This window comes from Rhinolophus hipposideros (assembly GCF_964194185.1).
Source record: "Rhinolophus hipposideros genome assembly, chromosome: X".
Taxonomy (NCBI): domain Eukaryota; kingdom Metazoa; phylum Chordata; class Mammalia; order Chiroptera; family Rhinolophidae; genus Rhinolophus; species Rhinolophus hipposideros.
The window spans coordinates 104,194,968-104,208,235 of NC_138046.1; the positions used below are offsets into that span (position 1 = coordinate 104,194,968).

The 13,268-nt window shown below is 40.6% G+C and overlaps 1 protein-coding gene and 1 pseudogene across 2 annotated transcripts in view; one reads left to right on the forward strand and one right to left on the reverse strand.

Moving 5' to 3' along the window:
* The window catches only part of GK (glycerol kinase), a 61,004-nt gene extending 47,949 nt beyond the window's left edge, over positions 1-13,055 (reverse strand). The window contains exons 1-2 of the mRNA XM_081043055.1: positions 12,842-13,055; positions 818-891 (exon numbers count right to left, since the gene is read on the reverse strand). Coding sequence (XP_080899181.1) covers positions 818-891; positions 12,842-12,919 — 152 coding nt within the window. The 5' untranslated portion in view covers positions 12,920-13,055. The remainder of the gene's footprint in view (positions 1-817; positions 892-12,841) is intronic.
* On the forward strand, positions 5,539-5,979 carry LOC308494462 (ubiquitin-conjugating enzyme E2 variant 2-like; annotated as a pseudogene). Its single transcript has one exon. The product of its transcript is annotated as a ubiquitin-conjugating enzyme E2 variant 2-like (transcript).
* Positions 13,056-13,268: the final 213 nt, after the last annotated feature.

Below are 13,268 nucleotides of genomic sequence, written 5' to 3' on the forward strand. Positions count from 1 at the left end.
TCGCATAATAAATGACAAGGAAGAGAAACGTGGGAGAAATAAATGGTGACTGAGGAAACCCAAAAGCAGAAATGATACAAGCTAAAAGAATCCTACCCTAGGACTTACAAGTAGCAAGGAAATTCCAAATGCCTTTGCTCTCTACCGATGACAGGCATTTGGGTCATCTCCAGTTTGGGTTATTATGAATAAAGCTGCTATAAACATTCATGTATAAGTCTTTCTATACACATATGCTTTCATTGCTCTTGGATTAATTCCTAAGGATGTAATGCTGTAGATGTATAGTTAATTTTATAAGAAACTGACACAGAATTTTTCAAAGTGGTTGTATCATACACATCAATAAATTTTAAATATACTTAGCATTCTATTTACTCACAATTACTACTTATGAACATTATTCCCAAATAGGATGATTTTAGTATTAGATACGTGAATGCTTTTCAAAATACATATCTTTATTTAAGGAAAAAACCCTTATACTCAAATCAGCCAAGCAGCAGTTTGGCAACGATGGGGACACAGAAAGAAGTAAATGACTTCAAAGTCAATGTTGAATTTCCAATAGTTAACACTGCCTTCCTTACTTTACTTTATCATCCCCTTCTTTTCTATCACTGAATTCCTAAGCCATCAGTTACCCACATGTTTTGCTGAGCTAGCAAGTTATTGCTTCTTTTCTTGACTAATATCTATCCCTTAAGTCTTCGCAGGAGTGTGTTCAGCCAAGTTTACTTTACAAAGCCCCAGGGCAATGAGGTGAGATGGACTAGTAAATGTGATTTATCTTTATATATTAAATTAGGAAACATACCCTTCTTTTGGAAACTCTTGTTTTATTTCCACTTGATGGTGACTAAGTAGTTCGGCTGTTTTTGAATTGAAAACCTGAAAAATATATTGCAATATTATGGTCAAAATGCAGGCAGAGAGCAGATATTGAAAATTATTCAGCAACTGAAGCTCTTATTCACTGATGGAAACAGTCCAACCAAACGGAATGCCATACAAGATGTTCTACTTGTCTTCAGATAGAAACATAAAATTATAAGGTAGCTTCAGAAATAACGTCTCTTTAGAAAAATAGAAACCTATTGAAGATAAAGCTGAAGTGGCAATTCTGTATTCTTTAAAAAAAACAAAAATGGCTCCAGAGGCAGGAAAGTTAGTCTATCCACCAATTAATAATACGGATTTCTTTTTGAGACTAGGAAAACCAACGATAAAGGAGAGCTGGCAAAATGCTGATAGTAACTATATTGTTTTTCATCTGGGAATTCCTATACTAGAGTACCAAAGTACGTAGTCTTTCAGAGTAAGAATTCATATTTTCATTAAAGTTAACTCCCAAAATCACTGTTACTGCAGTAGTAAAGTCAGATCCAGTTAGGTACGTGTTCCCATGCCTACGTTTCCTGTGAGAGAAAATTACCTGAGTGCAGATTAAGAAAAAGAAATAAGAGCCTGTGCATTCTGAGTCACTGCTCCCCTCCCTCCCTACCACACATACACCTTTTTCATTGGAAGCGATAAACATAAGAAAAGCATGAAGGCAAATGCTCAAGCCCTTTGAGGAGATAAAGTATCTTACAAGTCAAAGGTGAACTTAACACATCATAAGCAAAAGGCACTTGGCAGAACACCATTTAATTTACAACTTAGCACTAGGGTATGTCTCTAGGATGTCCACTGTATTTGCCCTATTTTATTTGCTGAAGTATCTCTAGGGCCTAGAACAGTGCCTGGTACAGAGTGGATGATTAATAAATGTTTGTTGAATGTCTGAAAAAATATGGTCTATCAGGTACTTACTAGGAGAAAGCTTACCAAATAAAATGGGAAAGTTATATGGCAGAAACTCTAATAAGAAACCACAGTTGTATTCTTTTTATTCCTATTATTGCTGCTCCCAAAATCTACTTTCAAATCCCCAAAGGACTCTGGGTTAAGAAACAAGGTGTGGTTACCAGAGGGTAAGGGGGGGAGGGGCGTGGTAGAAGAGGGTAAAAGGGGTCAAATATATGGTGATGAAAAGAGAACTGACTCTGGGTGAACACACAATGTGATATATAGATAATGTATTACAGAATTGTACACCTGAAGTCTATATAACTTTACTACTAATTGTCACCCCTGAAAAGAGAAAGAAACAAGGCATCCGTTTTTGCTGGCTGGATTCTTAAATAAAACCTCATTAGCAGACCTATGGGGCTATGAATGGAGTGGGACTCTTCTTCTATTACCTCCTAGTTTTTACTAGGCTAACTTCAGGAGCCTCACACTAAAGATGGATTGATCGGCCTTTAGAATAGGTAAAGGAAAGGGAAATTTGTTGGTAAATTCCATTTGCCATACTGGAACATGACGCCTTCTGATCACAGAGCATCTGGATGTAACAGGATGAAGCTTGGACCACCCTACTTCTTTAGAGCACTGAATCTGAGGAAAATACAGACATCACCTTTAGCTCTTTAGGATTTGACCCTGTGCACCACTCCCAAGTTTGTCAGAAACTTTTTAATGTTTTTGGAATCTGCAACTTTCTTAGTGAAACGCCATCCAATAGAAATATAATGTTCTCACTTATATGTAGAATCTAAAGAACAGAATAAATGAACAAAACAGACTCATAGATACAGAGAACAAACTGATGGTTGCTAGATGGGAGGGGGCTTGGAGGGCTGGGTGAAAAAGGTGAAGGGATTAGTAAATACAAATTGGTTGTTAGAAAATAGCCACAAGATGTGAAATACAGAATGGGGAATATAGTCAGTAATACAGTAACAAGTATGTATGGTGTCAGATGGGTACTAGACTTATCCCGGGATCACTTCATTAATTATATAAATGCCTAATCACTGCACTGTACACATGAAACTAATACAAAATAATATTGAATGTCATATATACATGTATAGTCAGTGGTATTGTAATAGCTACGTATGTCAGAGAGGTAGTAGACTCCTTAATGAGGAGAGTAAATATTGTTTTCTACACCTGAAACTAATAATATAGTGCAAATTACAAATGCAATCCACATTAAAAACAGTAAAAAGAAACAGGCAAAATTATTTTTAATAACACATTTTATTTAAACCAGTATATCAATTACTAAGTCTTTGCAGTCTGGTCACAAAAGGGTTATTATATTGACATTAGGGTCACCTGCCAACCTCAAGAAAAACTTCCATGCATCAAGGAAAGCTGTAAAATGGCACACAATCTCCAACTCCGAGGCACATCCCCGCCTTAGGTATTAAGTCTGGCTGCAAGAGACCCAAGGCTTAGCTAAAGCTGTTAACGTGCCTATAATTTAAAAAAAAAAATGCAGAGGTTTTCTCTCATCCTGAAAGTTGGCTTTTTGAACCCTGCCATCCAAAAAAGTACATGTGTCAGCAGGCATTTGGCAGTGATTAACATCTCTTTGGTCTTTTTCTCGGCCTGTGACAGCTTTCAGGGGAATTTATCTTTAACATGTGATCTTCAACCCTCTAAAAGTTCCCAAAAAGTTCCTTCCTTGGGAACTCTAGCTAGTCTATGTATAAATAGTTTGGTCCCTCCTCTTGTGCCTTTTTAATAAAATGGACGAATTTAGCCAAAATAATTTAAAACTCTAATGGCCATTCAGGAAAACCTTAAAGTTCACCTCAAGGCTCCCTCCCCCTTAAAGGAGAGAATTCCAAACCTCTCAGGGAGAAGAAGGGACTGCATCATTCTTTGATTGATATGCAAAAGCTTCTAAGAGACAAAAGGACTTTTTTAAAGCCTCCTCCCCTAAACTCACATAAACAATATACCCAGGGTGAAAGAAGCAAATGAGGAACGATGTAGTCCGAAGGGTAGGTCAACCTATGACGTTAAATCACAACCAAATTCTTTAGGGGATTGAGAGTAAGTGTCCTTATTTTACGAAGCTGTGGGAAACCAGAAAAGCAACTCTAGAAGCAGTTCAAAGCCCACCTATCTTTACATTCTCACGTCCTAAGACTGAAGACAAAAAACAGCAAAGGAGGGGTTTTCATTTCCTTGTTTGTCTGTAAAGCATAAACTGCTGCTCTGGATCCAAGGCTCCATGCCAAAAACAAATACAAATCTTAATTGTGTCCTTCACAAATATTAATAAAAGTCTTAGCCATCTGAACAAATAAACTTATTCCAACTGCTTTAAATTAGCGGGTTTTATGCTTTATTGTACCTGTCTCATGGCTAAAATGTTAAAAACAAAACTATCAGGTCTCCGGTTGCATGTGTCTATGTGTACGGATGTACACCTCCAGAGAATATTACTAGGACTGATTTGTAAAGAGCTCTGTTTAATTGGCTTAAAGGAATTAAATGCTTATACAAAAGTTCTCAAAAATAGAAAACTACCCAAATGCCTTTTCAAGATCACATGATCTGAAAATATATTTGATATTAAAGCCTGCTTGAGTTTGTTTTGGTTAAATAGGCATGTCCTTAGAGCATCATCGTTAAGGATAACATGTTTATTCTGCTTGGTTTTACTAGTCCATGTTTTCTCTGTTGCAAAATTTGTCAGCAAGCAAAATAACTCGGTATGACAAAATTTTCATAATTAACCTAAACATAATTACTGAGAATAAGTAAAATAAATAGATGTAGATGGATTTAAAAGTTTTTAGGTAAACTTTTCAGCAATATTTAAGTTGTATGGTGTATGTCCTTAAACAGTTTCTGAAAATCTTTTGGTAACTTGAAACCTCACTGTTTTGCTAGGTTAAGTTAAATGATGAGTCAAGTCAAATTCACAGAGTATGTAGATCATTTCCAAACATGCTAAACTACTGAAACATTAATTGCTAAATAAGTCTAAGTTTAACTACTCTTGACTTTTTAATCACAGATAAACCAAAGGATAAGTTTTAGACCTGCTAATATGGCACAAGAGAACACCATGCTGGGCTGAGTGTTAAATGGGAAGCAAAGAGCTCAGGACTGGGAGGCCTGCAGAGCTGGGGGTGAAGGGTCAAGCCTAAGCCTTGCCCAAAAGATTTTGCCACTACTGGTGCTGTGATGACTACTACTAGAGTGTTTCCCCAAAAATAAGACCTCACCGGAAAATAAGCCCTAGCATGACTTTTCAGGAGGGCATCCCCTTAACATAAGCCCTAATGCGTCTTTTGGAGCAAAAATTAATATAAGACCCAGTCTTATTTTCAGGGAAACACGGTATTTTTATTACCATTACTACTATTCCTACTACTACTGCCACCAATGGTATGTGACAGAGTTAGGATTTAAAATCTCCAGTTCTAATCTATATTCACCTCTAAGCCCAAATCATGTAACGGTTCCAGATTTTGTATTTGGGGGGAGGGCAATAAAAAACGGAAGAAACAAGGAAAGTTAATGTAGGAAAAGATTTGAGCACAGTGCAGGTACATAGCACACACCCAAAAGTGTTACCAATACTACTGTTATTATTACTGCAACTTATTGTTTTTGTTGTTACTATTACTACTACTGTTACCTACAAGTGGTAGTATCAGAAGTCACCAGGAACTGCAGGAGAAGATGGCGGTCTCCACAGGAGTTATTTTCTTATAATTTTCGCTTGTTGGAAGAACTTGAAGAAGGACAAAAAGGAGTAGGCTGGGGTCTTGAAGATGATGAATATGTGACACTTAACAGGTGGACAGGCATGATGATTGGGCCACCAAGGACAAATTATGAAAACAATACATAGCCTGAAAGTAGAATGTGGACCTAAATACCCAGACGCTCCTCCATCAGTTAGATTTGTAACCAAAATTAATATGAATGGAATAAATAATTCCAATGGAATGGTGGATGCATGGAGCATAACAGTGTTAGTTAGCAAAATGGCAAAATTCATACAGCATTAAAATTGTAGTCCAAGAGCTAACACATCTAATGATATCCAAAGAAAATATGAAGCTTCCACAGCCACCAGAAGGACAAACATACAATTTTTGGATCTCAAACTTGTCTTAAATCAACAATCTTCTACTCATGTTAATGTCTTGATTAAATATCGCAATGCAAAATACCCACACATTAGTAAAAGAATTCCAGCTGGTAAACATGACTTGGACATTTGTAAGAATACATTTAATATATGTACACCAATTATGTGTTCAGGTAACAGAAGGAAAAATGCAGCACAATTTTTTTTGAGGCACTGTCATTTAAATATAAACCTGGAGCACTCAAAATAGAATTCAGGCTTACAAGATGAAAGCATGGTGAGATAGCTGTGGAATCGTGTGTTACTTTTTTACTTTTTACTTCCTAAAAAGTAAAAATCTCAAGAAGGAAACAGCCGGTGGCCAGCGTGGGCTGCCATGAGTGGCTAGCGTGAGTGGCCGGCGGCCATCATGAGCGGCCGGCAGGTGGCGAGAGCTGCCCTGAGCTGCCCACTGACGACCGACTGCCTCAGCGGGGGGAGCACAAGGCTCCTAATACCAGCATGGGCCAGGGAGCTGTGTCCTACACAACTAGACTGAGAAACAACGGCTGGAACCGGAGTGTGGGGGAGGCAGAAGGTGGGGGAAGAAAAGAAAAAGAAATGGCATGCTTTATCCATCTCTCTTAGAGAAAGATTTTTTTTAAGGAAGGCGCAACTCACAGTGGCCCATGCAGGGACCGAACCGGCAACCTTGGTATTATTAGCACCATGCTCTAACCAACTTAGCTAACGGGACAATTTAAAGTGAAAGACAATTTATCTAAAATCTAAAGTAACAGGTACAATGAATATTGTCACATTGTTTTAATTTTTGAAGCGGTGTGGTGCTGACTACTAACAGTAGCAAAACTATATCCAGGATTGTTTTGATACCTGTATTTATAATTAAAAAATGTCGGGCTGGCGCGGTGGCTCAGGTGGTTGGAGCTCTGTGCTCCTAACGCCGAAGGCTGCCGGTTCGAAACCCAGATGGGCCAGTGGGCTCTCAACCACAAGGTTGCCAGTTCAATTCCTCAAGTCCCACAAGGGTTGGTGGGCTGCGCCCCCTGCAACTAACAACGGCAACTTGACCTGGAGCTGAGACTTGGGAAAAAGTCCTGAAAGTACACACTGTTCCCCAATACCCCAATAGAGTCCTGTTCTCCCTCCCCAATAAAATCTTTAAAAAAATAAAAATGTCGTGGGGAAGGTCGATGAATTTCTGTTAAAAGTTGTTCCTGTTTGTAACACACATGGTAAATATTTGTTTACAGTCTTTGACAAACCACGCATTTAAGTGAAATCAACAAAAAGGAAATAGGTGTATGGATATGTGATTTTGAGATTGAAGTTAGTATTAAAAATGTAAATAAAATGTGGATCATGTCCTCAAAAAGAAAAAAGAAGTCACCAGCTCTGCACGTATCTCTATGCCCAAATTATGACATGACGCAATTCTACATTTAGAGGAGGGGGATAGTTAGAAAAATGAAGAAACAAGGAAAATTAATTTTTATACAAAGTTGTTTAAAAAGAACTTTCTGAAACACCACATGCTCTCTCTGTCTTAGGAGAGTGGTGGAGAGAGGAAATGCTGCCCTTACTAAGTTAACTGCCCTATAAGCTTGCCTCATTCATCCTATGACTAATTCAGCCATCCCATCATAAACATGCACATTCATTTCCCTCCCCATGTGATTTCCCCACTAGCCTACCCTATTATGCCACACTCAACTTTACTATGTGATAAAACATTTATTCAGAAATGTAAACTCCCTCTCTACGACATTAGGATACTATGTAAATTTGAATGACCTAAAATAAAAATACTAGCTACAAATATGTTACACTGAAAACTTGACTACAAAAGGCATAACGGCATCTTCCAACAAGCCACAGAACTAAAGAAAACATAGCAAATGGCACTGTATTTTTCTTAAAAATGAAATTGTAGCCAACTGCTTATACACATACATCTAATACATCGGTAGTTGATTAATTTCACTTTTTTCCAAGACCCCACAGGTTTACCTTCCTAATCTTCCAACCCAAGAATTCTAGTCAACACATCTGAGCCCCTCTCTGCTGATGGCTATTCATGTGATGAGGACCTACCTCATGCCAGAGGCTGTGTTAAGCTTTGGGAAGGGAGAAAGAAAAAAAGACACCATTCTGGCTCCTCAAGGAGCTCAAATTTGAAAGCTCCTAACACTTACACTTGTGAAAGACAAGAAGACAAGAGGGTGGCAGCTCTCTGGTGAGAATGTATTCTTGCCATTTGTGTAATGTGATGGGCAAGAAAATAAACCAACTTGGTGGGGGGAAAAAACCCAAAGAATCACAACTATAGTCATCACAAGACTGGTCCCATTCCAGCTATGAACCAAATAAGTTTTACCAAATTTATTGTTCATTAGTCCTGGCCCCTAATGGGTGCTTAATATATGTTTTAAATAAATAAAAGAAAGAAAGAGGAAATTCGTATGCGCTCTCTAAGTATAATGAGACAACTAGGGCCAAGGCACCGCTTCCTGCCAAAACAATCACAGAACTACAATTCTAGTCATTCTTCATAGACGCTGGCTATTGGAACAAAATTATTATGCAACCATTATCCATAGTGACTACACCTGAACCCCGCCCAGGACCTGCTGAGTCACAGTATGATCAAATCAGCAGTACTTATCCAAAGGCAAAATTTTTTACATGTTGCAAAACCAAGCTGTACATATATTTTTCTTGGTGAAGATTCATTTATCACCATAATCAGAACTGATGCTTGAGTGACAGGTGGGTAGGTGGTCTTCTCCAGCCTCCCATGTTCTCTTTTCAGTACTCCAGGCAGCCAGGGAGCCTAAGGCAGGAGTTAGGGAGAACAGGCTCCTGGACTTGAATCCTAATTCCACCAGATACTCTGCCACCTTGGGGACAATCCCAAGCACAGGGAAGACAGACAGGCTTCTGAGTAAAACAGACCTGGACTTGAATCCTAGCTCCACCAGATACTCAGTGACCTTGGGCACAATCCCCAGCAAGGTCTAATTACCTATGTAAAGGAACTTAATAATACTACCAGAATCACAGTTATTATAAGGATTAAATGAGATAATGCTGGGGGCCGGCCCGGCGGCTCAGGCGGTTGGAACTCCATGCTCCTAACTCTGAAGGCTGCCGGTACGATTCCCACATGGGCCAGTGGGCTCTCAACCACAAGGCTGCCAGTTCGACTCCTCAATTCCCGCAAGGGGTGGTGGGTTCTGCCCCCTGCAACTAACAACGGCAACTGGACCAGGAGCTGAACTGCGCCCCCCACAACTAAGATTGAAAGGACAACAACTTGAAGTACACACTGTTCCCCAATAAAGTCCTGTTCACCTTCCCCCCCACAAAAATGAGATAATGCTGGAAAAGTCCTTGCGTTAAGTCACAACACATTCTAAGCCTTTGTTTCAACATCCAATTTAATAGATGAAAAAAACAAAGCTACCAAATGCAAGAAGGAAGATGACTGTAAGCTGCAACTTTGTCTTATAAACAAATGGCCTCTCCTTAAAACCTGTTACAGTAATTATATTTCCAAGAAGTTGCTACTCTGCAATCTGAGTAACCATGTGCCAACCGGAGTTCACTTTCCTATCAGACAAGTTGGAAATTTTCCTTTAGTACAAATCATATGCATAGGTTGCCAAGATTAATTCTTTCACAACTGGAGGAAGAAATCAGTATGTTCTAAAATTGCAGGTCTATTAGTAAAATAGAAGAAATTACATAATCAGACATACCCAAGTCAGAAAGTTCTAAGACTTTTTTGACTAGGTATAAAGGATAACCAGAATTAAAATTCAGTTGACCTATGAAAATCAAAATGTATTCAATATGTATAAAGTGCTACCTGTAGGCAAAACAGGTGTTCATTTGTGAAGATGTTTTAAAGAATAGAAAGAGATGAAGACTTTAAAAGGAGATCCTCTGAAGTACAGCAGGCATAGAATTATAATACAAAGTAGGTGACAAGAACTACTAAGAAAGATATGAGAAAAGTGCTGTAGGAAGGGGGAGAAATTCTGCCTAAGGGTTTGAGGAGAAGGCAGTTGAGCCCCTATTTGGAGGCAGAGTAGAATTTCAAGAAGGTATAGGGAATAGGGGAGGAGGCATTTCCCTTGGATGAAGAAGGATGAATAAAGAAATCTTGTGGGGGCAGCCAGTTAGCTTAGTTGGTTAGATGGCTCAGTTGGTTAGAGCCCGGAGCTGTTAACAAGGTTGCCAGTTCCATCCCTGCATGGGATACTGTGAGCTGTGCCCTCCACAACTAGATTGAAACAACTACTTGACTTGGAGCTGATGGGTCCTGGAAAAACACACTTAAAAAATAAATAAATAAAAAATAAAAACACCTCGTGTCCTTTATGGGAGAAGGTTAGTATTGCTAGCAGAGAAAAGGGGAGAAGAAAGCTTGGAGAGGTTATTGGTCCTGTAAAAGTTGAATTAGATATGCAAACTGAATAATGGTCAGGAAATTATTTAAATACCTTTAACTTTATAAGCTTCCTTATGACAGTCTTATTCACCTTAGTTTTTGTGAAAAGGTAAGCAATTATTTTTGAGTCATAATTACAACATGGAACAATGTAACTGGAATAACTCCTGGGAATCATCTTGTGATTGAAGCACTTATTCAGCAATTCTATTATCTGCATTTTGCAGGGAGTGGTTTAGCAAGCTCTTTCCTTATAACCAAAGGGGGAAACACCTCGCTAAACCATTCCCCAGGTTTTCTCTAGTACTTTGCACAGGATCTCTAAATCTTTGCTCTACCTCTGAAGCATTCTTTCCTAGTAGTAGTTTCTCAAGGAGTGGAAAACTTTATTGATCAACTTTTACACTACTTTAACAAACAGGATGGGAATCTCCTGAATTTGCACCTTAGCTTACTCAGAGATCAGGCCATACAGAGCCCAATAAACAGAAACCCAATTTCAAAGGCCCATGTTAATGCGACACAATGAACCAGTGACGGTGAGAATATGAAGTAGACTTAGACCTTTCCCCACTAGTGCAGAAAGGTGTCTCTTGGGCAACAGAATCTGAGGGACCAAGAACAACCTGCAGTAGACAAACACCGCTGGGGTACATGGACAGCAACAGTGAAGAGCTGAAAGGAAGACAAGCACAGTCAGCCTGGCTCCTAAAAAGCCTACAAAAGTTATAAAATATTTTACCCACTTTCAGAGAGGGCAAAGGCTGTATAAACTTGAAAACAACCACTATGTTTGGTTTGCCCCCCACTGTACTTTATGAACTAGTTGCCAACATTCAAGAGTAGGAAGATTTCACTGAAAACTCGAGATGACCAATTTTTCTTAAAGAATTTGAATATCTGGCGACACTGGGCTTGTGTTCCTGCTTGGCAACTATAGACTACCCCCCCTTGGCCTGATTCTGCTCCCCAGTCTGCCGGCCCTCCCTATTACCTGCCTGGCTCCTGCAGGCATTTGAGCAGGCAATTCTTGAATATGGCTTCAAAACTCAACAGTCAGCACACAGGTCTTAATGGTCTGTCTTCATTTTAAACATACAATGATGATTATACATTTTATACATTAATTCCAGTTAGGCAGACCTTCTTACTTATGATTCAGGATTACCTTATAAACATTTTATGAAAATAAGACAAAATAAAACCTGTCCTGGGTGATCAAAAGATAAACAATGTAAAAGACTGTAAAACTATGTCTTGGCGACTCAGAGCAGGGTAACTAACTCATGAAGTAAGATTCAAACTAAAGTTGGACTGAAAGCGTTCCAGTTTAGACAAGAGAGAGGAGTATCAAAATGAAGGCATAAATGCAGGTTTTAGTCAACTGGCTGGCTAAACAGAAACTTGGAACAATATGTACACTGTATATATAATGTATACATATAATATACATCCACATACATATACATATTAATAACGCACAAAACATGATGAGGTAAAGTAGTGAAGATGGAGCTAAATAATCATTAAATATTTAATTTACATCAACTTGTCAGGTTAGTCAAATGTCCACTAAAGCAAGGGCTCTTAACCAACAACCGTTTATTTACTTTTAAATTATCTTACTGAACTCAGTGCTAGATCACTTTAAGAGCAAGTTTCCTAGCAGTCACTTAAATAGCACTGGTAAAGTAAAACTCTGCTGCCATGCATGATAAATAAAAAGAGAAACAGAATTTTCCTGTCATTTTATCCTGTGAAGCATAAAGTGTTTGTAATAGGCAAACTATTACAACTGAAATTTGTGAGTCTTCAAAATTAAGTAAAGATTCTGGTAAAGGCAGTGTACTGTCTTTTCCATAATGTGTCCTGCCACCCCCACCTCCTGGTACCATTCAACCTTCTGCAATTTCTGTGGGATAGGATGACAACGCATCGTCACGCTAATAATGTATTTGTTCTACTGCTCCAAACGGCGTTGTGTTAGGCTACCACAGCCGTGACACAGCTTTCCCCCCATCCAAGGACGTCCTGCGCCCCGCAGGCCAAATGCTCCGGAGGAAGACCGCAGCAGCGGTCAATGTGGCCACCTGTCCTTGGCTGCAAGCGGGCCGCTCCGCACGGATGCTCGGCGATTCCTACCACCCTTTTGGAGGAGGAGTACCCCCATTAGTAGATGACCCCGCTTCCCCACCAAGGCCAGGGCTGTTCAGCTCGCCCGCCGGGTTCGCGCGAGGCCGAGGTCCCCCAGGCCCGGGCGGGGCAGCTCCAGCGTGGCAGGTCCTGCTCCGGGGGCCTTGGCCTCCTTCCCTTGCCTAGAGGGTAGGGCCCGGGACAGGGGGAGGCGCGGGATGGGGACGCGACACCCAGCGCCGGTGTCCCGGGGCTCCCGCCCGGGCTCACCTCCTCCTCAAATGTCACCCCGGGCTCACCAAAAAGCGCGTCGAGCTGGTGCCCTGGTCCACTGCCCCTACCAATGGCCCCAAAACTGCTTTCTTCGGTGCTGCCATGAAACCAGCTTCGGGTCCACGGGCGATCGCGGCCGGTTTCCCGGGTAACGGCGGAGAGTGGGGGAGGTGCAGGCGGCGAGTCCCGAAGACTAGGAGGCTAGTGAGCGCAGAACGATCAGACAGCGTTCCAGGCGGCCCCTTTACCCGCGCGGAGTCTCCTCACCCCGCCCCTCTGGCTCAGGCCACGCCCCCAATCGCGTTCCCCAGGACTCCGGGGGCGTGGCGGGAGGGGCGCTGTCTGTTGGGTTGGCCAATTAGCAAACGCAGAAAGACGCGGAACGTACACACAATTAGATAGTTGTGTGACGTCACGGGGGCGGGGCCTGGGTGCGGCGGGGGCGGTGGCCGG